The sequence below is a fragment of the Lampetra planeri genome, chromosome 64, assembly GCF_965212315.1.
Source record: "Lampetra planeri chromosome 64, kcLamPlan1.2.h2, whole genome shotgun sequence".
In the NCBI taxonomy this organism is placed as follows: Eukaryota; Metazoa; Chordata; class Hyperoartia; order Petromyzontiformes; family Petromyzontidae; genus Lampetra; species Lampetra planeri.
Window position 1 is genome coordinate 2,444,884 of NC_136170.1, and position 23,789 is coordinate 2,468,672.

General features: G+C 50.8%; 1 protein-coding gene across 1 annotated transcript in view; it reads right to left on the reverse strand.

Moving 5' to 3' along the window:
• Window positions 1–23,789, reverse strand: part of LOC144737086 (centrosomal protein of 290 kDa-like) — a 78,521-nt gene that overhangs the window by 39,803 nt on the left and 14,929 nt on the right. The window contains exons 12-29 of the mRNA XM_078619748.1: window positions 22,789–22,912; window positions 21,536–21,705; window positions 19,426–19,588; window positions 18,298–18,398; window positions 17,240–17,327; window positions 15,933–16,045; window positions 14,819–14,903; window positions 13,460–13,632; window positions 12,141–12,305; window positions 11,633–11,782; window positions 10,304–10,419; window positions 9,537–9,639; window positions 7,524–7,754; window positions 6,696–6,869; window positions 4,687–4,798; window positions 3,272–3,468; window positions 1,309–1,460; window positions 238–349 (exon numbers count right to left, since the gene is read on the reverse strand). Coding sequence (XP_078475874.1) covers window positions 238–349; window positions 1,309–1,460; window positions 3,272–3,468; window positions 4,687–4,798; window positions 6,696–6,869; window positions 7,524–7,754; window positions 9,537–9,639; window positions 10,304–10,419; window positions 11,633–11,782; window positions 12,141–12,305; window positions 13,460–13,632; window positions 14,819–14,903; window positions 15,933–16,045; window positions 17,240–17,327; window positions 18,298–18,398; window positions 19,426–19,588; window positions 21,536–21,705; window positions 22,789–22,912 — 2,529 coding nt within the window. The remainder of the gene's footprint in view (window positions 1–237; window positions 350–1,308; window positions 1,461–3,271; window positions 3,469–4,686; window positions 4,799–6,695; window positions 6,870–7,523; window positions 7,755–9,536; window positions 9,640–10,303; window positions 10,420–11,632; window positions 11,783–12,140; window positions 12,306–13,459; window positions 13,633–14,818; window positions 14,904–15,932; window positions 16,046–17,239; window positions 17,328–18,297; window positions 18,399–19,425; window positions 19,589–21,535; window positions 21,706–22,788; window positions 22,913–23,789) is intronic.

Here is a 23,789-nt window from a genome sequence, read left to right on the forward strand (position 1 = left end):
ACTTTAGCCCACCGTTGTGTTGAAGAGGGAATCCACAACACCATTCTGGCGAATTGCCCGACGATGCTGGATGTAATTACCAGCGAAACGTCGTGCTACTCAAAAATTGTAAATGTTGTGGTTTCACTCTTCTGGTAAATAACAAAAAAAGTTAAAATAGTAATTAAAAAAAACGTGTACTTTCAAGTTAATTCTGGACATCTCGCTGCCAATAACCGGCACACGGTGACCCCTGACCTGCAGGTCGGAGAGCTGGCGCCGCAGAGACTCAACCTCTTTCTCGTGCGAGTGCTGGCGGGAGGCCCATGACTCCGCTTGAGCCCTGGCCACCTCCGCCACGTCGCGCTGCCTGCATGCACGCACGCACGGACACGTGCGTTGAACCTCTTTCGCACCGTACACAGCCAACTGTGCTAATCGGAGGTGTGGGGGGTGTGAAGGACAATAAACTAAATACAAAAAGCCGTTCTCTCCCTCCCTAATCCCTCTATCCCTAATCTCCCCCATGAACACAACTGACGTGATAATTGTTTTTTTTACCCTTCTATCTGGCAACAAAACTGACACCTTTTTTACAAGGAGTCATGTTTGCATAGACCACAATACCTGCAGCCATAATGCAAACAAAACACATAACTCTGATAATATATGCACTGTCCTTGAAGTTGATTGGTCCACACCCGAGACAGCTTTCCTTAGAGCCTAGTCTCACATGGTGTTGGAACAGATGACGCCAAAAGGCGCACAACTGACGTGCTTGAGTCCGTGGATGGAATTCCTTTCCAGCTCAGACCCTGCCTGCTTGCCCATCGCCACGTATATAATAACCGCTTGTGTTGCGATCGAAACGTCGCGACTTATTTTATTTTATACCTACGTGACTTTACCAAAAGAACCAAAGAGTATACGGTTCTAAAGAATTTCGATTTAAAGCTTTCGTGACTGCAGGGATTCATCTTCTTGGTTCTTTCGGTAAAGTCACGTAGAAGGGAAGTAATAAAATAATAAAATAAAACATAACAAAATAATTCTCACGACGTTTCGGCCACAACGCAAGCAGCCGTTCGACAGACCTGATCTTCACCTGAGGACGGCTGCTTGCGTTGTGGCCGAAACGTCGTGAGAATAATTTTATTATGTTTTATTTTTATTATTTTATTACTTCCCTTCTACGTGAATTTACCGAAAGAAACAAGAAGGTTCTAAAGAAATGAGTTTTCAATCTAGATTTCAAAGTGCACAGCGCTATGCAAAGCACAGTGCTGGGTTATGAGGTCAGTGGTGGGCGTCGGTGCAGGGCGTCCGTACTTGGACACCTCCATCCTGAGTGCGGCCTGCGACTCCTCGAGCTGCCGAATTTGCCGTCGGTCGGCCTCGCTCACGGCTCGGCTCACGCCCCCCGCCAGCTCGTCCCGGAGCTCGGCTTCCACGCGCTGCGCCTCCAGGTTCATCCTCGTCAGCTGAGGCGCGCAAGGCAATGACAACGATGAGCACGGCTGGCTACGTACTGCGCGAAAGAAGTTCAACATACAGAACAAAAAAAATTGCGTTTGCTGTCCTCCCCCGCACCTCCGATTCGTACGTTTATTTTTTGATCGGGCGCAATTGCGAACAACAGCCAATATCGGACATTGGTACATCTAATGGGCATGAGCATCGAATCACCGCAAGCTCAAAGACTGAGTCCCCTACAAGGTGTGCGGTGAAGTTAGGGGATGTGTGTGCTCGGCACGTGAAGGCCTGAAGACCAGAATCCGTTATTTCGCCGACAATGTGTTCATCAGGGAGCTTCCATCCAGGGAGCTTGTTCTGTTCACGACGTACGGCGTGAAAGAATTTCAAAATACATACAGACGTACTCCCAAGCAGGAACGCATTCTCCCTCACGCGAGACACACTATTCTCATAACCAGATATGTGACCTTTACTGCCACCGCGGCCACTTCCACCATTACCATGTTCTCCGTATTATCATCATTCAGCGTTCTCTCCATAGACAGGATCGGTGCACAATTTTCTCCTCCGTGTCCCCTCTTGTCTTTCGCTGTTTCCCTTCATCTTGTCCTTTCGTCGTTCATTATACGTACGTATGTAGAGCTTCTCCCGCACCGTACGTAGCCAACCGCGCCAATCAGAGGTGCGGAGATTCTAGACGTTGTCGAGAATCGCCATTGTGTTTTGTTCTTTCTCCGCATCTTGATAAAAAGGCACTTTTTTCTCCCCCAGTATTCACTCCATACTTGGTAATCTTTACACTTTGCACCCAGATAAATGTGCTACATCTATTTCAAAGCAGTCCCAAAGTTTGAGGTGAGTCTTACTTTACCGAGCATCTCATTATCTGGACAATAACGGTATCAGTAACACAACTGATACAGTCGCGAGGATATTTTTTGGAGTTTCAAGATTTTGTTGTGTTTCTGTGCACGGTGGTCGCCTGTCCAAGCACTGCCCACACGCTCAAAACCTGCTTGGCTTCCCAGATCGGGTGGTAATTCCGGGTACGACCAAAACCATCGCTGATTGAACGAGGTTGGCTCGTAATGGCCGTGTCGGAGACATTAGGCTGCTGTCACCGCCACCACCGCCACCGAGATTCTGGGTGCAAAGCTGAAAAGCGCACCATCATTGTCCTACTAATTTCACATTTCACCTGCACTCCACGACCACCACCACCAAAAACAAAGATCCCCCATATAACCTGAACAGACTGTTGGGGCAAGTGCTGTTAGCCAGCAGCACCTATGAAGGCCGGCACGGCGCACAAGGGGGTAGGTGGCCAGCACCGCGCCCGGTCGCCTTCATCTCCCTCGTGGCGATGTCTACACACCGCACCAGGTGCTCAACTGAGTCGACCTAGGGGAGACTCAGAACCAGAGGTCGTAATCGGGTACCCGATACCCGTACCCTACCCGATACCCAGCCGGGTACCCGTTTGCGACCCTGGTGCGGCCGGGTACGGGTACGGGTAGGCCGTGAGTCACTGGTGAGTTACCGTTTGTCACTCATTTCAGGTAGGGTACGGGTACGGGTAGGGAACGGGTACCCGTACCCGGCCGGTACGGGTACCCATTTGCGACCCTGGTGTGGCCGGGTACGGGTACGGGTAAGGAATCAAAACCCGTTTGCGACCTCTGCTCAAAACTGGTTCAGTTACTCGGAACGGGAATCCAACTCGGACGGCTGGGTTTGTATCGCAGCGCGCCAACTGCTACACTACCGCCGCCACCACTGCCGCCTGTCACCACCATCGCCGCCGTCCGTCACACACCTGCGCAAACTTCTCCTCGAGCTGCTGGTTACGCTCGTGCGCGCGAGCCAGCGCCTCCTCGGCGTGCCGCTGCATGTGCAGCGCGTGCTCCGCTCGCTGGCGCTCGTTCAGCTCCCGCATCTCCAGCACCGTCAGCCGCCGCGACACCGACTCCTCAGCATCGCCGGCGCCAGTGCCGACGGCCGAGGTGGTGAAGCCTTCACGACGCAGCAATGAGTGGAGAGGGGGGATGTGGGGATGACGTGTGGGTCCCTGTACCCGCTGCTGGAGGCTTGGATGGCTCGTAATGGCCGTGTCGGAGTGTAAAAGGTCACAGTGCTAAGGTCACTGCATTTAAGCGATGATGTTTGTCTCAGGGTGCTGCGATGGCCAGATGTTAACTACCTCGCCTGGTATACAGGAAGTCGTGGGTTCGATCCCAACCCTGACGCCTGCTGTATATTTGGAGTTTGCATGTTCTCCCCGTGGTCGTGTGGATTTTTCTCCAGGTCCTCCGATTTTTCCCTCCACATTTAGAAACATGGATTTAGAGAATTTAGCTGCTGTAAATGTACATTTGATAATAAACCACTTTGTTGAGCTATCAGTTGTGTCCAGGTCGCTTCTGAAAAAGAACTATTCAGCTCAGTGGGCCTTACCTGGTAAAATAAAAATTGTTTAAATAGTTTTAAATTTTGTTAGGGTTCATAATGGCAGTGTCGGAGCCACAAAGATGACGGCTTTAAGATCCTGAGGTCAGATTCTGAGGGTGGATGTCTCGGTCTCAGGATGGTCATAATGACTGTGTCAAAGACACAGAACCGCTTCCAGCCCTGTAAGAGGTTTACAATGGCCAAGGCATACACACTAAGATCTTGGGACTCTAACACTGGGATCGGGTGTCTCTCTCTGGATTTGGGAAGGCCACGTCGCAGGTAGTGATGATGGCCAGCGGTCAAGACTAATGACAGGAGTGGTGGCCAAAGCAGGGAAAGAGGACCCGTGAAACCGTCCACCGCCGAGATGAAGCGATGAAATTAGTTCGTGGAGTTGATCTATCCAGTAATCCCTCATGGGATCGTGAGGGATGCTAATGATGCTGTTGAAGAAAATTCTTGAGTTCAATGGGCGATGGTGGTGATGGTGGCGATGGTGGTTGATGGTGGTGATGGTGGCGATGGTGGCGATGATTGGTTGATGGTGGTGATGGTGGCGATGGTGGTTGATGGTGGTGATGGTGGCGATGGTGGCGATGGTGGTTGATGGTGGCGATGGTGGCGATGGTGGTTAATGGTGGCGATGGTGGCGATGGTGGCGATGGTGGTTGATGGTGGTGATGGTGGCGATGGTGGACATGGTGGCGATGGTGGCCATGGTGGCAATGATGGCAACGATGGCGATGGTGACGACGACTGCATGTTAAGGCACACGCCCACCTTGTTTTGCAATTCTCTCATTCGCCTGCTCCAGGGTGTGAAGTTTCTCTTTGCAGATCTCCAGTTCCTTGCTCACCATTGTAACCTCTGCCCGAAGCGCCGTGTTCTCCTCCTGCATGGACAGAGGAGACAGAGACAGAGAGAGCTGGGGGTCTTGCTGCCGCGTTCCCACAACCACCGGCACCCGTGCAAGCTTGCTACTCCACCCGGCCTGGAACTCGTGTTGTTTATACGATTATCGGTTTGCCACACACATCGAAATGTCTAACAACGTGAATAAAAAGTCCAGCCCTGTGTGTCTGTCGAATGTGCCGTGCGGGTTTGAACGTTGTATTATTAACTATTAAACTAAAAAGTTTTTTACTTAACCAGGCAAGGCTATACAGCTCTACTTCAAAAGCGACATGGCCAAAAATGATAGCTCAACGAAGTGGAAATTCGTTAATCTCTCATTTATATTTCGATTTAAAGCTTTCGTGACTGCAGGGATTCATATTCTTGGTTCTTTCGGTAAAGTCATCACGTAGAAGGGAAATTTTTATTATTTTCCTTCTACGTGACTTTACCGAAAGAACCACGAATAAGTTATCATTTATTTCTAAATGTGGAGGGAAAAACCGGAGGAGAGAAACATGCAAACTCCAAATATAGAGGCGTCAGGGTCAGGATCGAACCCACGACCTACTGCATACCAGGCGAGGTAGTTAACATCTCACCACACCAGCGTGGCAGCCCTATAGGCAGGTTATAGCCAAGCCTACACGTACACATCTGCCCTGTGTTTATGCTGAGGCTATACACATACCGCTGCTCCGTGTATAGCCGATTCTGCACACTAGTCATTGGCGAAACGTTTCTCTTACGGTTACACTAGGGCCGATCTGTTCTTTTGGGCCACCCTTTGATCAATTTGGCCAGGTTTTCAATATGGCAAGTCCCTAATTGCAGCACAACGTTGTACTACAGTTTTGTTGGTATTGGTTAATCTTTACAAGAGTTAGAGTGGCAACCCGTTACAGACAGAAAGATGGAAGGACAGGCAGACAGACAGATAGAAGGATAGACAAATGGACAGATGGCCAGACGAACAAACAGACAGACAGACAACAGAGGGACAGACACATGGACAGATAGCCAGATGGATGGACAGATAACGAACAGATGGACAAGCAGACAGAGAGGTAGACGGATGGAGGGCAGACAAGACAGACAGACTGATGGACCGACTGACACACAGACAACAGAGGGACAGACAAATGGACAGATGGATAGACGGACAGACAGGTAGATAGAGAGTTAGACGGACTGACAGATGAATGGACAGGTAGACGGACGAACGGACGGGCAGACAAGGCAGATACAGTAAAACCTTGGGTTGCGAGCATAATTCGTTCCGGAAACGTGTTTATAATCCAAAGCACTCGTATATCAGTTGCGATCACGTGACGCTCGGTAGACAAAGCGTATGCTGCACGTACTACTCGTGTTGCAAGACCTCGCTCGTTTATCAAATTAATATGTACTTACATTTTTTGCTCGTCTTGCAAAACACTCGCAGACCAAGTTACTCGCAATCCAAGGTTTTACTGTAGATGAACAGACTGACAGGTCAGAGCTATTACATAAGCGCATTTCGACCGTAGTTTAAAAGCGCTGTTGAAACGTGTGTGTGCATGTATGTGTGTGCGGCGGGGAGCGATAGTGTAGCGGCTAGCGCGCTGCGCTATGAACCCGGCGACACGAGTTCGATTCCCGCTTACGGCCAACACCAGTGACGATTATCTGAACCGGTCCTGGGCCTCCCCAAGGTCGACTCAGCCTCAAATTAGTACCTGGTGCGGTGTGTAAACATTGCCACTAGGGAGACAAAGGCGGTCGGGCGTGGTGCTGGCCACCCACCCACCCCCTCGTGTACCGTTCCGGCCTTCATAGGTGCTCGCAAACAGCACTTTCCCCTACAGTCTGTTAAGGCTATACGGGGGATCTTTATCTTTGTGTGCGGCGGGGACCTTGACGTGCTCCACGCTGGAGGCTCTCTGCGCCAGCACATTGTCCCTCTGCAGGAGGTCCCGGTACTTGGCCGTGAGCTCGTTGTAGCGCCCGTTCGCCACCTCCAACTCGGATGCCGGGACGCTGTCTGCCAGCGCCTTCTGCAGTGCCGCGATCTTGTAGCTTGCCATGTCCTTCGCACGAGCACGGACCGCACGCGAGTGCCAAGGTAGGCCCATTGCAGCTTTAGCGGCAATTGCAATCTGCAACACGGTAATCTGGAATACTTTTAACTGTTCGTGAAGACAGCTTCTCTGCCCAGCGGCATAGCGTGGTTGCCATGGGCCCTGGTGATGGTGGTGATGATGGCGGCGAGGATGGCAATGATGGCGATGATGGCGATGGTGGCGAGGATGACAATGATGGTGATGACGGCGATGATGGTGATGGCGGAGAGGATGACGATGGTGGCGATGGTGGCGATGGTGGTGATGATGGCCATGATGGCGACGATAGTGACCATGGCGACTGTGGCGATGGTGGGGACGGTGGCAATGATGGTGATGATGATGATGGCGATGGTGATGGCAATGATGGAGATTATGGTGATGATGGCGACGGTGGCGAGGGTGGCGATGATGGCAATGATGGTGATGGTGGGGACGGTGGCGATGATGGCAATGATGGTGATGGTGGGGACGGTGGCGATGATGGTGATGATGGCGATGGTGGCGATGGTGCTGACGGTGGCAATGATGGTGATGATGGCGATGATAGCAATGGTGGCGACGATTGCGACGTTGGCTGAACAGGGCGCTCTCCCCCCACCCCCCCGCCCCACCAAACACCTTGTAGCGCTGCAGGTAGCCGATTCTCTGAGCCACCGCGGCCTCCATGTCCGTCACGTCGGCGTGGAGCCTGGCATTCTCTCGCCGCTCGTGGTTCTCGGCCTCCGCCAGCGCCGCGTGGCGCCTACTCAGCGCCAGCTCGTTCACGCGCAGCACAGTCATGCGCCGGCTCATCTCCGAAAGCTTCCGGGTCAATTCGCCGGCGTCCAGCTTCGACGCCTCCAGCAGGTTCTGGATCCAAAAAGACGCGGCACCAGTGAAGAGCGCAGCGGCGCTGAGATGTCAACTCCCACGGAGTTTGCATCTCTCATCACGGTGGCTAGGAGATGTTAATTACCTCGCCTGGTATACGGGAGGTCGTGGGATCGATCCCGACCCTGACGCCTGCTGTATATTGGGAGATTGCGTGTCTCTCTCCGTCGTGGCCGCATGACTTTTGTCCTCTGGTTTATCCCTCCACATTAAAAAGTCCACGCGATAAGCCACTTCGTTGAACGATCATTTGTGATGGCTAGGTTGCTTGTGAAAAAGAGCTTTTCAGGGTGTTTTAAAAAGCTGGACCCAATTTCAAAGCAGTACATTTCACGACGGCAACATGTTACAATTACACAAAAGAGTGTAGCGCCAAGTCTTGGGGTCCCGTGCGACCTATCCAACGTTGAGGCGGCGCTTCTCGCGAATGACTGAGGCTAGGGGCAGTTTGTGCGCTGGGAGAGGCATCTAGCGGTAACCATTTGAAACTCTATGCCCCGCCCTTTCAAGCGGTAACAATTTCATTCATTGGCGGTTCGTGGTTGCAGAGATATAGCGATTTCAAATCGGGTCCATTACTTTCAAACACCCTGTACTAGCTCAGTGGACCTTGCCTGGTAAAATAAAACATTGTTTAGTTTCAATCGTTTGTTCGTTCTTTTCTCAATACCCTTGTCCCGTAGAGGGTCGCGGCGGCAGCATGTTGAGCAGGGCGGTCCAGACGTCCCTTTCCCTGGCGACAGACTCTAGTTCTTCCTGGGGAATTCCCAGGCATTCCCAGGCCAGCAGAGCGACATAGTCCCGCCTGCGTGTCTTGGACCGACCTCGGGGTCTTTGCCCAGTGGGACGTGCGGCCCGGTAAGAGTTTCAGGGGGAGTTTATCGGGAGGGGATCCTTAGCAGGTGCCCGAACCACCTCAACTGGTTGCTCTCAATCCGGAGGAGCAGCGGTTCGAATGCTCTCCCGGATTACCGAGCCCCTCACCCGATCTCAGAGTGAGCCCAGCAACCCTGCGGAGAAACCAAATTTTGGCCCCTTGATTTATAAGAATGATAAATATTTTCTTTAATCTTGCACATGCTGGGATTCTGCAACACTTCCCAACACGCCAATTGGTCCTCAAGGGATTATTTAAGGGCGATAATGACTCTACGTTCCGAGACGCACAGCCAGATGATATTAAAACGTTTAACTTAACCTTGAAACTATTTTTTTTACTTCACCATATAAGGTCCCACTGAGCACTATGTAGCTCTTTTTCAGAAGCGACCCGGCCACAAATGATAGCTCAACGAGGTGGGTTATCGCGTGGAAATGTATAGCAGCCAAATGCTCTAAACGTGCGATGTCGATTCTAAATGTGGAGGGGAAAAACTGGAGAACCCGGAGAAGAATCCACGTGATCACGGGGAGAGAGACACGCAAACTAAAAATATACAGGCGTCGGGCTCGGGATCGAACCCTCGACCTCCTGCATACAGGGCGAGGGAGTAAAGATCTCGCCACCGTGGCGCCACACGCGATGTTACACGGGAGGGATATGTCCGTGTCTCCCCGCTAAGATGAATGTGGGGCGATGCTCATCGCCCCACATTCATCTGAGAATCCCATGGCAAGCGCTAAGTTTGCTGAATAGTCAGAGATGTCAGAAAGACGTAACGAAAAAAACGTCGCAGATAATGTGCATCAAAGACAGTCGGTGAATGGACACCGCACTCTCAACGATCCTTTCCAGCAGCAACCGCGACAGCCACTCCTTACGTTGTACTCCTGGACGTGGATGGAGTTCTCTTGGTTCTTCTCCTCCAGGGACACCTTCTCCCTCTCCAGTCGCTCCCTCTCCTTCTGCCACTCCTCCCGCTCGCTGCGAAAACATCGGGAACGGGACACACGTGAGGCCAGGTGGCTCAGCTGTCGAGAGAGCAGAAGGCAAACGAAAAGTTTGAGATATAAATGTGTCGTAACCCTCCACCACCCGACACGGCCAATCAATAAAAAAGTGTCACGTTGACAAAAGACAAATTAGTTCACTGCTTTAGCCCACCGGTGTGTTGAAGCGCGAAACCACAACATTTACAATCTGAGTACGACGTTTCGCTGGTAATTGCATCCAGCATCATCAGGCGAATTGCCCGTACTCATATTGTAAATGTTGTGGTTTCGCGCTTCAACACACCGGTGGGCTAAAGCAGTGAACTAATTTGTCTTTTGTCAACGTGACACTTTTTTACTGATTGGCCGTGTCGGGTGGTGGAGGGTTACGACACATTTATAAATAACGCGATCTAAACCCAAAAACGTTGATTATGAATAATATTGGTCGCGAAAGCCTACGTGTTAAACTGAAAAGTTTGAGAGTTGGAAGGATGCGGTTTGCTGCTATAAATTGTCACACGCGATAAGCCACTCTGTTGAGCCAACCCTTGCTGGTGTCTCCAAAGCACTGGGTCGCAGGCCACGTGCACCAGCATGGCCACCACGCGATGCTTGCTGTGTGTGAACGGACGTGAACCGTGAACCCTCCTCGCCTGTGGAAATCCTGGTAGAGAAGGCTCTGCTGGTGACAGGCAACGGAAAACTTGCGCTTCAGCTGCTCCAGAGATTCGCTCACTCGCTCCAGTTCCGCGTCCTTGCCGCTGTTATCCTGCAATGGCGCACGACGCAATAACACACGAGGCAGTGACGCACGACGCAATAACACACGATGTACAAGATAGGTAGACACAGGGAAATGATGCATAATGATACGCAGTGCACTTTTCGCACAGTGTAATAGTACAACACTCAATGCAAAGATACGCTGGCAACATGCAATGGGGCACAATTCAACGATACGCAACGCAAAAGTAAACAACGATTCAACGATAAGCAACGCAACTATAAACAACGATTCAACAATACGCAACAATAAACAACGATTCAATGATACGCAACACAACTATAAACAACGATTCAACAATACGCAACAATAAACAACGATTCAATGATACGCAACGCAACTATAAACAACGATTCAACAATACGCAACGCAACTATAAACAACGATTCAACAATACGCAACGCAACTATAAACAACGATTCAACAATACGCAACTAAAAACAACGATTCAACAATACGCAACTATAAACAACGATTCAACAATACGCAACGCAACTATAAACAACGATTCAACAATACGCAACGCAACTATAAACAACGATTCAACAATACGCAACACAACAATAAACAACGATTCAACAATACGCAACGCAACTATAAACAACGATTCAACAATACGCAACTATAAACAACGATTCAACAATACGCAACGCAACTATAAACAACGATTCAACAATACGCAACACAACAATAAACAACGATTCAACAATACGCAACTATAAACAACGATTCAACAATACGCAACTATAAACAACGATTCAACAATACGCAACTATAAACAACGATTCAACAATACGCAACGCAACTATAAACAACGATTCAACAATACGCAACACAACAATAAACAACGATTCAACAATACGCAACGCAACTATAAACAACGATTCAACAATACGCAACTATAAACAACGATTCAACAATACGCAACGCAACTATAAACAACGATTCAACAATACGCAACTATAAACAACGATTCAACAATACGCAACTATAAACAACGATTCATCAATACGCAACGCAACTATAAACAACGATTCAACAATACGCAACTATAAACAACGATTCAACAATACGCAACTATAAACAACGATTCAACAATACGCAACACAACAATAAACAACGATTCAACAATACGCAACTATAAACAACGATTCAACAATACGCACGGACGCAATGCGAAGATGCACACGGGGCTCACCTGCAAGACCTGCACCAGGTACTCGTTGAGCGCGTTGATGACGTCGCTGCTCGACGGCACCATGCCCTCGGGCAGCGGCAGCGTGGGCAGCGCCGTGCCTGTGGCCCCCGACGTCCTCAGCAGTGCCAGCTCCCCCTCCAGGCGAGACATCTGGCACGGGAACACCAAGAGGGGTGGTTTCAATGCAGTCGGCATTCGACAGTCAAGCTGGAAGCAAACTAAACACAAGCCACTCTTACCTTGAAAGAAGTAGTCCTCTAGTAGAGTAGTAATAGGTTTTTACCCTTTCAACTGGTACAAAAACGGACACCTTTATACAAGGCATCATGTTTGCAATAACCACAACACAAGCAGTCAAAATGCAAACAAAAAGAAACAACTCTGATGATGATAATGATATGCACTGTCCTTGAAGTTGATTGGTCCACAACCGAGACAGCTTTTCTTAGAGCCTAGTCTCCATTGGTGTTGGACCAGATGACGCCAATGGAGACTACTGTGGTCGCACCTTATCGAAGGCCCGGTCCTTTGTGGACGACGCGGTCAGCGCCTCCGATCGCGTCGCGCGCAGCTCATCCCGGAGCTCCTGGTTGCGCCCTGTCAGCTGAGCAAGCTGCTCCTTCAGCTGAGCCACCCCCTCATGCGGCGCGCCAGACCGCCGGGCCTCCAGGACCTGCAGAGGAGCGACGTGTTGATGACGACGACGATTTATAATATTTGATTTAAAGCTTTCGTGACTGCAGGGATTCATCTTCTTGGTTCTTTCGGTAAAGTCACGTAGAAGGGAAATAATAAAATAATAAAAATAAAACATAATAAAATAATTCTCACGACGTTTCGGTCACAACGCAAGCAGCCGTCTTCAGGTGAAGAACAGGTCTGTCGGAAAGATGTCATTCAGACGCTGTCTTTCCGACAGACCTGTTCTTCACCTGAGGACGGCTGCTTGCGTTGTGGCCGAAACCTCGTGAGAATTATTTTGTGTTTTATTTCTATTATTTTATTATTTCCCTTCTACGTGACTTTACCGAAAGAACCAAGAAGATTTATAATATGTTTTCGTTTGCTCCAAGAGAGAGAGAGAGAGAACTAGTCAGTCAGAACCGGGCATCAATAATTGTCCAAACACTGTTGTCCTAAATTTTGATTTCAAGCTTTCGTGACTGCAGGGATTCATATTCTTGGTTCTTTCGGTAACGTCACGTAGAAGGGAAACAATCAAATAATAAAAAGAAAAAACAATTAAATTATCACGACGTTTCGATTGCAACACAAGCAATCATCATCAGGTGTGAAAACCACAGCAAAAAAATTTGAAAAAAGTTTTCTTGCTGTGGTTCTGGTTCCTGTGTGTGTGTGTTAGCGTGCTGCACTGCGAACCCGGCGACCTGAGTTCGATTCCCGCTTACGGCCAACATCGGTGACGATTATCTGAACTGGTCCTGGTCCTCTCTTAGGTCGACTTAACCTCAAATGAGTACCTGGTGTGATGTGTAAACATTGCCACGGGGGAGACAAAGGCGGCCGGGCGTGGCGCTGGCCACCTATCCCATTTTGCGCCGTGCTGGCCTTCACAAGGTGCTGCTCGCTAAAAGCACTTGCCTCAACAGTCTGTTAAGACTAAACGGGGGATATTAGTATTTGTATGTGGTGCTGCGTGTAAACATCGCCGCTGGGGAGACAAAGGCGTTCGGGCGTGGTGCTAGCCACCCATCCCATTGTGCGCCGTGCTGGCCGTCACAAGGTGCTGCTCGCTAACAGCATTCGCCCCAACAGTTTGTTCCAGGCTACATGGGGGGTATCTTTGTCTCCGTCTTTGCGTCACACCGTGAGCAGCCGTTCGAGCGAGGGCAGGTGGATTGCGGTGCCGCCACCACCGCCGCCACCGCCGCCGCCCGGCCCCCCCGGCCCCCCAGGAGCACTCTGCGCCACCCGCACGGCCGCCGAGACCTCCCTGAGCCCGGCCTCCAGCCCCGACACCTCCGCCTGCAGCTCCGACACTACAGCAGCAGCACAGCAGTAGTAACGAGAGGAGCAGTAGGAACAGCAGCGTAGCGAACAGCAGCAGCAGCAGCAGCAGGGTGATGCAGTAGGAACAGCAGCGTAGCGAACAGCAGCAGCAGCAGGGTGATGCAGTAGGAACAGCAGCGTAGCGAACAGCAGCAGCAGCAGGGTGATGCAGTAGGAACAGCAGCGTAGCGAACAGCAGCAGCAGCAGCAGCAGGGTGATGCAGTAGTAACGAGAGAAGCAGTAGGAACAGCAGCGTAGCGAACAGCAGCAGCAGCAGCAGCAGCAAAATAAACAGCAGAAGTAGTAGCAGGTGAGAGTGCAACAACAGCAGCACAAACACACAGTAGGAGTAACAGAGGCAGTAGTAGAAGCAGCAGCGGCAGGTGGGACAATAGTAACAAAGGGAACGGCAGGAGATGGAGCGTCAGCGTCGGCAGCAAAGGGTGACAGGAGCATCATTGGCAGGACCAGCAGGTAGCGCAAGGGGCATCAGGAACGGCAGGCAGGAAAGCGGCAGAAACAGCAGCAGGAGAAGCAGGAATAGCACCAGCAGAAGGAAACAATGTAGCAGTAGCAGCAGCAGCATTGGCAGAAGAGGAAGAGATTGGGATAGACTGTGAGCAATAATACGAGAGAGAGAGACGTGAAGATACATGTTATTGTGTTTCAAACGCCCTCAATAAAGTAAAACTAAACTATTTTAATTTTACCAGGTAAGGCCCACTGAACTATTAGATTATTTTTCAGAAGCAACCTGGCCACAAATCGTAGCTCAACGAAGTGGCTTATCACGTGGAAATTGATTGCAGCCAAATACTCTAAAGGCAGGTTTCTAAAATATGGAGGGAAAAACCGGAGGAACCAGACAAAAATCCACGCGACCACGTGGAAAACACGCAAACTCCAAATATACAGCAGCAAGCGTCAGGGTCGGGATCGAACCCACGACCTCCTGTATACCAGGCGAGGTAGTTACCATCTCCTAGCCACCGTGATGATGATGAGATGCAAACTCCAAACATACAGCAGCAGGCGTCAGGGTCGGGAATGAACCCACGACATCCTGTGTACTAGGCGAGGTAGTTAACATCTCCTAGCTACCACGGCACCACGGCCCACGTGCGTAAGCGCCCCGTGTCGCCCCAGCCGGCCTGCGTCCCCAGTGCCATCTATACCTTGATGCCGGAGGCTCGCGCCTTCCTTGGACTTCTCGGCCAGCTCCTTCTCCCTGTGCTCCAGCTCCTGACACAGCTGCTCCACCTGCAAGTATCGGGGCCACGAGGGCAGGGAAGTGGCACGGTGGTGTGACGTGCCCAGCCGGGGGGTAAAGTTCCACTGTTACCGCTGTCACTGCCGTCTACACGGTCGACGTGATGATCGTTGTCACCGCCGATACCAGTTACAACGGCGACATCGTAATTTTTTACATCATCGTCATCATCATATGGACGATGTCAAAACCAGTTATATACACTATCTACATCATCTACATTTTTAACATCATGATGTCAACACCAGTTACACCGGCTACATCATCTACATATCGAACATACATATATACACGCAGCAAAGACAAAGATCCCCTGCCGTGTAGCCTTGACCCAGGGGTGAACAGATTATCACTCGTCCCATGTGGTCGCCATGACCGAGAATCGAACCCAGGTAGCCAGGTCCGTGGCGTAGCGCCCCAATCACTACCACGGCCACACCGCCCACTTGTGCGCCGTGCCAGCCTTAATAGGTGCTCGCAAAAACACAGCACCTGACCCAAGAGCCTATGTATGGGTATACGGGGCATCTTTGCCTTTGTTAAGAATCACCTATACACACCAATAAACAAAACAAACTAAACAGCTTTTTTTTTTATTTCACAACGTCAGGCCCCACTGAGCTACATGGATCTTTTTCAGAAGCGACCTGGCCACAAATGATAGCTCAACGAAGTGGCTTATCGCGTGGACATTTATAGCGGCCAAACACTCTAAACGCACGTTGATTATATATGTGAAGGGAAAAACTGGAAGCCCTGGAGAAAAATGCACATGACCAAGGGTAGAGAGACATGCAAACTGCAAATATACAGCAGGCGTCAGGGTCAGGATCGAACCCCACGACCTTCTGCATGCCAGGCGAGGTAGTAAACATCCCGCCACCATTACGCCCTTGCACATGCTCATAACAATCGCAATTCGCGACTAAGTGGCGGTGACGTCACCACAACGCTTGTGCCAGGCCATGTGCACCTTGAGGCCACGTGAAGTGCTCCCAAACACCCACACACACACTCACCTTCCTGCTCAGTCGTTCCATGTCGGCCTTTGTCCAAACACTTTCCGATTTCTTAGAAGTCGTTCCAGCCTCTGCCAAGTCATCGCTCAGGTTCAAGTCGTCTGCCAGCAAGCCTGCCGGCGGGAGGGACAGCAAGTGAATACTTAAGACACACGTGTACACACGCAAAGACAAAGTTCCCCCAGATAGCCTTTAACACATTGTTGGGGCAAGTGCTGTTAGCGAGCACCTATGAAGGCCGGCACGGCGCACAAAGGGGGGTGGGGTTTGCCAACACCACACCCGACCGCCTTTGCCTCCCCAGTGCTAATGTTTACCCAATCGACCAATTAATAATTTAAGTCTGAGTCTACCTAAGGGAGGCGCAGTATCGGTTCAAACATTCACCACCGTTTTATTGGTCGGAATCAAACTCGGGTCGCCGAAAGCGTGCTAACCACTACACTCCCGCTCCCCACATTCCACACATGCACACACACACCAAAGATGCTGCCGACTGGCACAAAGCCAAGTATTCTCAATATGACAATCAGGACCATATTCAAGGGAATCCGGAATTAAAGCACAAATGCTTGCATTGCAAACCTGTCCGCCTAAGCCTGATTTCCATCCACATCTATGAAATAAGAGCTTCATTGCTCATCAGATTCCTCCAGCCTAAATAAACACATTCCTGCGGAGGGAGCTGGTAGGAACGTTGGGTTGCTCGGTCAATGGCCAGGGTCAACGGCGGCGTGGTGTATTCCGCAAATATGCCCGACTGTGAGGGCGGGCACAAGCCGGCGTGAGTAGGTTAAACGTTGAGTTTTATAAGGGCACCACGGGGTGACCAGCCCCTCCCCACCCAGCCTCACCCCTCACACCCAGCCCCACCCTCTCCACCCAGCCCCTCCCCACCCTCCCTCCCCTCTCCACCCAGCCTCACCCCTCACACCCAGCCCCACCCTCTCCACCCAGCCCCTCCCCACCCTCCCTCCCCTCTCCACCCAGCCCCACCCTCCCCACCCAGCCCCTCCCAACCCTCCTCTCCCTACCTAACCCCTCCCCACCCAGCCCCTCCCTGCACGATGGACACAATAATCCCCTGTGGGCTGGTGTAACCAGGAGGTTCCTACCAGTAAGATTATGTTTCTGATAACATCAGTGGTGAGTGATATCAGAACCCGATACCCGGCCGGGTACGGGTAGCCGGGTATCGGGTAGGGTACGGGTACCCGTTTGCGACCCTGGTGCGGCCGGGTACGGGTAAGGAATCAAAACCCGTTTGCGACCTCTGCACCCCCCACCGGCCCCCCACCCCAGCTCACCAATGGAGGCTGCTCTCTGACCCCTGTCCTGCGCGAGCTTTCGGATTTGTTTCTTGTGCGTCAGCCGCTCTTCCTCGAGCCGCTCGATCTGCGAGAAAGCGGAGCAAGCAGAGCGACCGACGTCATTCGAGGAAGCCACTATGCACTTCTGTAACTACTGCTAACTGAATTTCGATTTAAAGCTTTCGTGACTGCAGGGATTCATAGTCTCGGTTCTTTCGGTAAAAGTCGCGTAGAAGGGAAATAATACAATTAAATTAAAAAAACAATAAAATTCTCACGACGTTTCGATTGCAACACAAGCAATCATCATCAGGTGTGAAAAGCACGGCAAGATTTTCTTTTATTTATTATTATTTTATTATTTCCCTTCTACGTGACTTTACCGAAAGAACCAAGAATACTGCTAACTATGATTTTTTTTTTACCACATAAGGACCACTGAGCTATTAGCTTCTTTTCCGAAGTGATCTCGCCACAAATGACAGTTCAACGTAGTAGCTTATCGCGTGGAAATGTATCGCAGCAAAATACTCTCAACGCACGTTTCTGTATATGGAGGAGGGAAAAACCGGAAAACCCGGAGATAAGTCCACGTGACGCGGAGAACATGCAAACTCCAAAATGTAAGGCCGTTGGGGTCGGGATTGAACCCACGACCTCCTGTATACCAGGCAAGCTAGTTAACATCTCCTAGCCACTGTGGGGATGATGAGAGACGCAAACTCCAAATATCCAGCAGGCGTCAGGGTCGGGATCGAACCCACGACCTCCTGTATACCAGGCGAGCTAGTTAACATCTCATAGCCACTGTGGTGATGATGAGAGACGCAAACTCCAAATATCCAGGCGTCAGGGTCGAGATCGAACCCACGACCTCCTGTATACCAGGCGAGCTAGTTAACATCTCCGAGCCACCGTGATGATGATGAGAGACGCAAACTCCAAATATCCAGGCATCAGGGTTGGGATCGAACCCACGACCTCCTGTACACCAGGCGAGGTAGTCAACATCTCCTAGCCACCAAAGCGGTGTTGGTTAGCAGCAGAGGACTTACCTCCTTCAGGAGCACCTGGTTCTCGGCTCGGTAACGCTGCTGAGTCAGCGCTTTATTCTTCCTGATCTCTGTGAGGTCAACCACAGACTTGGACTCCAGACCTGGCACGGGAGATGGGCGCACACACACGCGATAAAGATCACCCCGATAGCCTTAACAAACTGTTGAGGCAAGTGCCGTTAGCGGGTAGCACCTATGAAGGCCAGCACGGCGCGCGAGGGGGTGGGTGATCGCACATACACAGACACACAGAGAGACACACACAGACACACAGAGAAAGAGACATACACACAGACAGACACAGACAGACACACACAGACAGGCACACAGAGAGCCACAGATACACAGAGAGACACACAGAGAGACACACAGATAGAGAGACATACACACAGACAGACACAGACAGACACACACAGACAGACACACAGAGCCACAGAGAGACACAGAGAGACACACACAGAGACAGAGAGACACACACACGGACAAAGAGAAAGACATACACACACACAGACAGACACAGACACAGACAGACACACAGAGCCACAGAGAGACACAGACACACACAGATAGAGAGACATACACACAGACAGACACAGACAGACACACACAGACAGACACACAGAGCCACAGAGAGACACAGAGAGACACACACAGAGACAGAGAGACACACACGGACAGACAAAGACATACACACACACACAGACAGACACAGACAGATACACACAGACACACAGAGCCACAGAGAGACACACAGAGCCACAGAGAGACACACAGAGAGACACACACACAGACACAGAGACACACAGAAAGACACACAAAGACACAAACACACAGAGACAGAGAGACACACACACAGACAGACGCAGACAGACACACACAGACAGACACACAGAGCCACAGAGAGACAGACAGACACAGAGACACACACACACAGAGACAGAGAAACACACACACGGACAGACACAGACAGGCACACAGAGCCACAGAGAGACACACACACACAGAGACACACACACACAGACACACACACAGAGACACACACAGAGACACACACAGAGACACACACACAGACACACACAGACACACACACACAGCGACAGACACACACATGGACAGACGGGTGGTCACCGAGGCGGGAGCGCAGCTCGTCGTTTTCATCCAGCATGTCGTTGAGCCGCATCTCGAGGGCGTTGAGGTCACGCGTGAGCGTCTCCACGGTGCCGTCGCGCGTGCGCACCTGCTGCTGGCACGCCTTGATGTCCGCCACGGCCTCCGCAAGGCCGTACTCTCCCTGCAAAGACAAAGATCCCCCCCCCCTCCGTGTAGCCTTAACGTAGCATATAATTACAATAACACACATTACAACCGATTACTCATCTACAACTCGCATCGTAACAATTGCCCGATTCACTATGAGATCTCTTTTACCTACGACTATATTTTGCCACTGGTAAAAGAGATGTCTCATAGTGTAAATGCTTACCCCGAGCTCTCAATACTCTGATATTGCACTGTGTTTGAGTTGTACGCCTTCTGGTGTCATCTGGTCCAACACCAATGGGGACTAGGCTCTAAAGAAAGCCGTCTCGGGTGTGGACCAATCAACTTCAAGGACAGTGCATATAATTATCATTATCAGAGTTGCTTCTTTTTGTTTGCTTTTTTGACTACTTGTGTTGTGGTTATTGCAAACATGATGCCTTGAATAAAGGTGTCAGTTTTGTACCAGTTTAAAAGGGTAAAAACCTACTACTAGAAATTGCCTGATTACTAATCTAGTATATAATAACAATAACCCCCCCTCCGCCTCAAATCGTTGCACCTGATGAGTTAATGATGACGTCACACTGCTGCTGCTCTATATAAGACCGGGAGCAAAAGCAGAGCCTCACCATTCTGGCGAATTGCCCGATGATGCTGGATGCAATTACCAGCGAAACGTCGTACTACTCAAAAATTGTAAATGCTGTGGTTTCACGCTTCAACACACCGGTGTGGGGCTAAAGCAGTGAACTATTTGTCTTTTGTCAACGTGACACTTTTTTTGCTGATTTGCCGCGTCGGGTGGTGGAGGGTTACGACACATTTATAAATAACCCAAAAACCTTGATTATGATTAATATTGGTCGCGAAAGCCTACGTGTTAAACTTAACAGCATGTTCGGAAAAGTGCTGTTAGCGAGTAGCAGCACCTATGAAGGCTGACACAGGAAGAGGGTGGGTGGACAGCACCATGCCCGACTGCCTTTGACTCCCCAAGTGGCGATGTTTACACATCGCACATGGGTACTTAATTGAGGCTGAGTCGATCTAGGGGGAGGCCCAGGATCGGCGCAGATAATTGTCGCTGGTGTTGGCCGAGAGCAGGAATCAAACTCGGGTGGCCGGGTCCGTAGTGCAGCGCGCTATCCGCTACACTACCGCTCCCTACACGCACACACATGCAAGGATATTCCTAGGGGTATGTGCGTGTGTGAGATTGAGAGCACAGACTCACAGAGATATCCGTATAACTAATGAGGAACAATACCTCACATCTAGTAATAAAATAATAAAAATAAAACATATTATGTTAAATTTTTATTATTTTATTACTTCCCTTCTACTTCCCTTCTACGTGACTTTACCGAAAGAACCAAGAAGATGAATCCCTGCAGTCACGAAAGCTTTAAATCGAAATACCTCACATGTGACCCGTAGGCTCACACAGAGTCTATGATACATAGGTATCATACATAGGTATCATAGACTCACATAAGGACCAGAAGACCCACACGAATATCCATAAACCCACACAGGGATATTTCTTTCGCACCAAACATAGCCAACTGTGGTCATCGGAGGTGCGGGGGAAGGACAACAAACAAAAAAAAGGTCCCGTAGACTCGCACACAGTCCAATATAACCACATAGGAATCCGCAGATTCACTTAGGGACCCGCAGACTCACATAGACACCCGTACGCGAGGCGATGGATCTCTCTACGTGTGTCTGGACCTCTCAGTGAATCTATGGGGGTGTCTGTGCGAGCCTGGGGGGGAGGGGGGGGAGGTCTCCCCGAGTGAATCTGTGCGTCACCCGTTTCTGCACAGCGCCAAACGCGAGCCGGTTCGCATCGGGGAACGCCGCACAGCACAAAACCCGCACTCATTTGCGCGTTTTGCATGTCGTCCGTGTCGTCCGTGTCGTGCGTGTCGTGACTCGGGGAGGCCTGGGAGGCGTGCTTGCGAAGACGCACGGCCTCGTATTGGCGCATGCGGGCCAGCGCGTCGATGAGCTGCCGGTCCTTCTCCGCAGCGTCCGCGTCCGCCGCTCGCGCCACCTCCTCCGCCTGCCGCAGCCTCCCCTCCAGCTCCGCCAGCCGCCCGCGCAGCGTGGAGTTCTGGAAAGCCTGCGACGAGGGCGCAGCTGCGGCAGCAGTAGCAGTAGTAGCAACAGCAGCAGCAGCGGTAGCAACAGAAGTAGCAATAGCAAGATCAGCAGCAGCGAGAGGAGTAGCAATAGCAGCATCGGTGGCAACAGTAGCAGCAGTAGTATAAGCAGCAGGACCAGCAGTGACAAAATCAGAAGCGGAAGCAGCAGAAACAGGAATAGTAGCAGCGGTAGAAATGTAAGATGCAAAAGCAGCAGCAAAGTAGCAGTAGGAGCAGCCACAAGAGAAGCAATAGCAAGAGAAGCAGAAGCAGCAGCAGCGACGGTGGCAACCAATGAATGATAGTCAGTTAAGTCAGCCATTTGTAATATAATCACAAGCATCAACAGCAATGGCAGCAGCACCATCGGCAGTATAAAACACAATAATCATGCACCCTGTGTGCCGCTCTTAGCAGGATGTGCATCTGCACTGCCCCCCCCCATACTGCACTCTGTACTGCCCTCCTGTCATGCCTCAACCAGATTGCCTCCCTGTGTTATCCTTAGTACTGCCCCGTACTGCTTCCCATCGTGCAGGCCCCTATACTTCCCGCTTGACCTCTCCTCCGTATCGCCCTTCCGTACTTGTCCTCCTTTGCTGCCCCATACCCCCCCCGCCCCCTCTCCTCACCACCATGAGGCCTAAACCATGCCTTCCCACCATGCTGCCCTCGCACGATGCTTCCCCGCGCTGCCCTCAGTAACTGCCCCCTCCCACGGACCCCCAGAGGTCGCAACCGGGTACCCGATACCCGTACCCTACCCGATACCCGGCTACCGTTTGCGACCCTGGTGCGGCCGGGTCCGGGTACGGGTAGGCCGTGAGTCACCGGTGAGTAACCGTTTGTCACTTATTTCGGGTAGGGTACGGGTACGGGTAGGGAACGGCTACCCGTACCCGGCCGGGTACGGGTACCCATTTGCGACCCTGGTGCGGCCGGGTACGGGTACGGGTAAGGAATCAAAACCCGTTTGCGACCTCTGCCGACCCCTCCCTTCCGTACTGCTCCTTCGCACTGCCCTCCCATCCCACGCTACCACCGCCCCCCCGCCTCCCCCCGGCCCCGTGCTGCCCACCCTGGTGCTGCTGCAGCTGGTCCCTCATCTCCTCCATGATGGCGGCGTTCCTCTCCATCTCGGCCGTGTGCTGCCCCATCTGCTCCGCGAGGAGCTCCATCTGCTGCTCACGAACTTGCAGCGCCTGGCAGATGAGGGCGGGCGGGCGGGTGGGTGGGCGGCCGCGGGAGACAGACAGAGAGACAGTTTTTTGTTTGGCCCCGTAGAATTCGCAGCCCGGCGTCATGATAATAACAATTATATTATTTGAACGCCACGGTTCAAATCCCGTTGCAGTGATGTTTACACGTCGCACCAGGTACTCATTTGAGGCTGAGTCGACCTAGGGGAGGCCCAGGACCGGCTCAGATAATCGTCACTGGTGTTGGCCATGAACGGGAATCGAACAGTAGAACGGACTTTGGATTTATTAATCAATAAATGCACTAACATTTATGAATAATAATGAATAAATCATGCATTTAACGATCTCCAGTATGTATGTTGGACTTTTTCGCACCAAACGTAGCCAACTATGCGAAATAATTATGAAATTTATAATAAGATATGCATTCAGTCCACGACGTTTATTTATTTATTTAAAGCTTTCGTGACTGCAGGGATTCATCTTCTTGGTTCTTTCGGTAAAGTCACGTAGAAGGGAAATAATAAAAGAATAAAAATATAAAACAATAAAATTCTCACGACGTTTCGGCTGCAACACAAGCAATCATCATCAGGATTTCACACTTGATGATGATTGTTTATTTTATTTAGAGCAGTTTTTAAATTTTAACACTGCACAGTATAAAATGTAACGTTATTATTTTCATTTTAAATTGTCTTTGTTTGCAATAGGAATGGAAATATTCTAAATGTGGAGGGAAAAATCGGAGGACCCGGAGATAAATCCACGCGACCACGGGGAGAGAAACATGCAAACTCCAAAAATACAGGTGTCAGGGTTACGATTGAATCCACGACCTCCTGCATGCCAGGCGAGGTAGTTAACATCTCGCCAT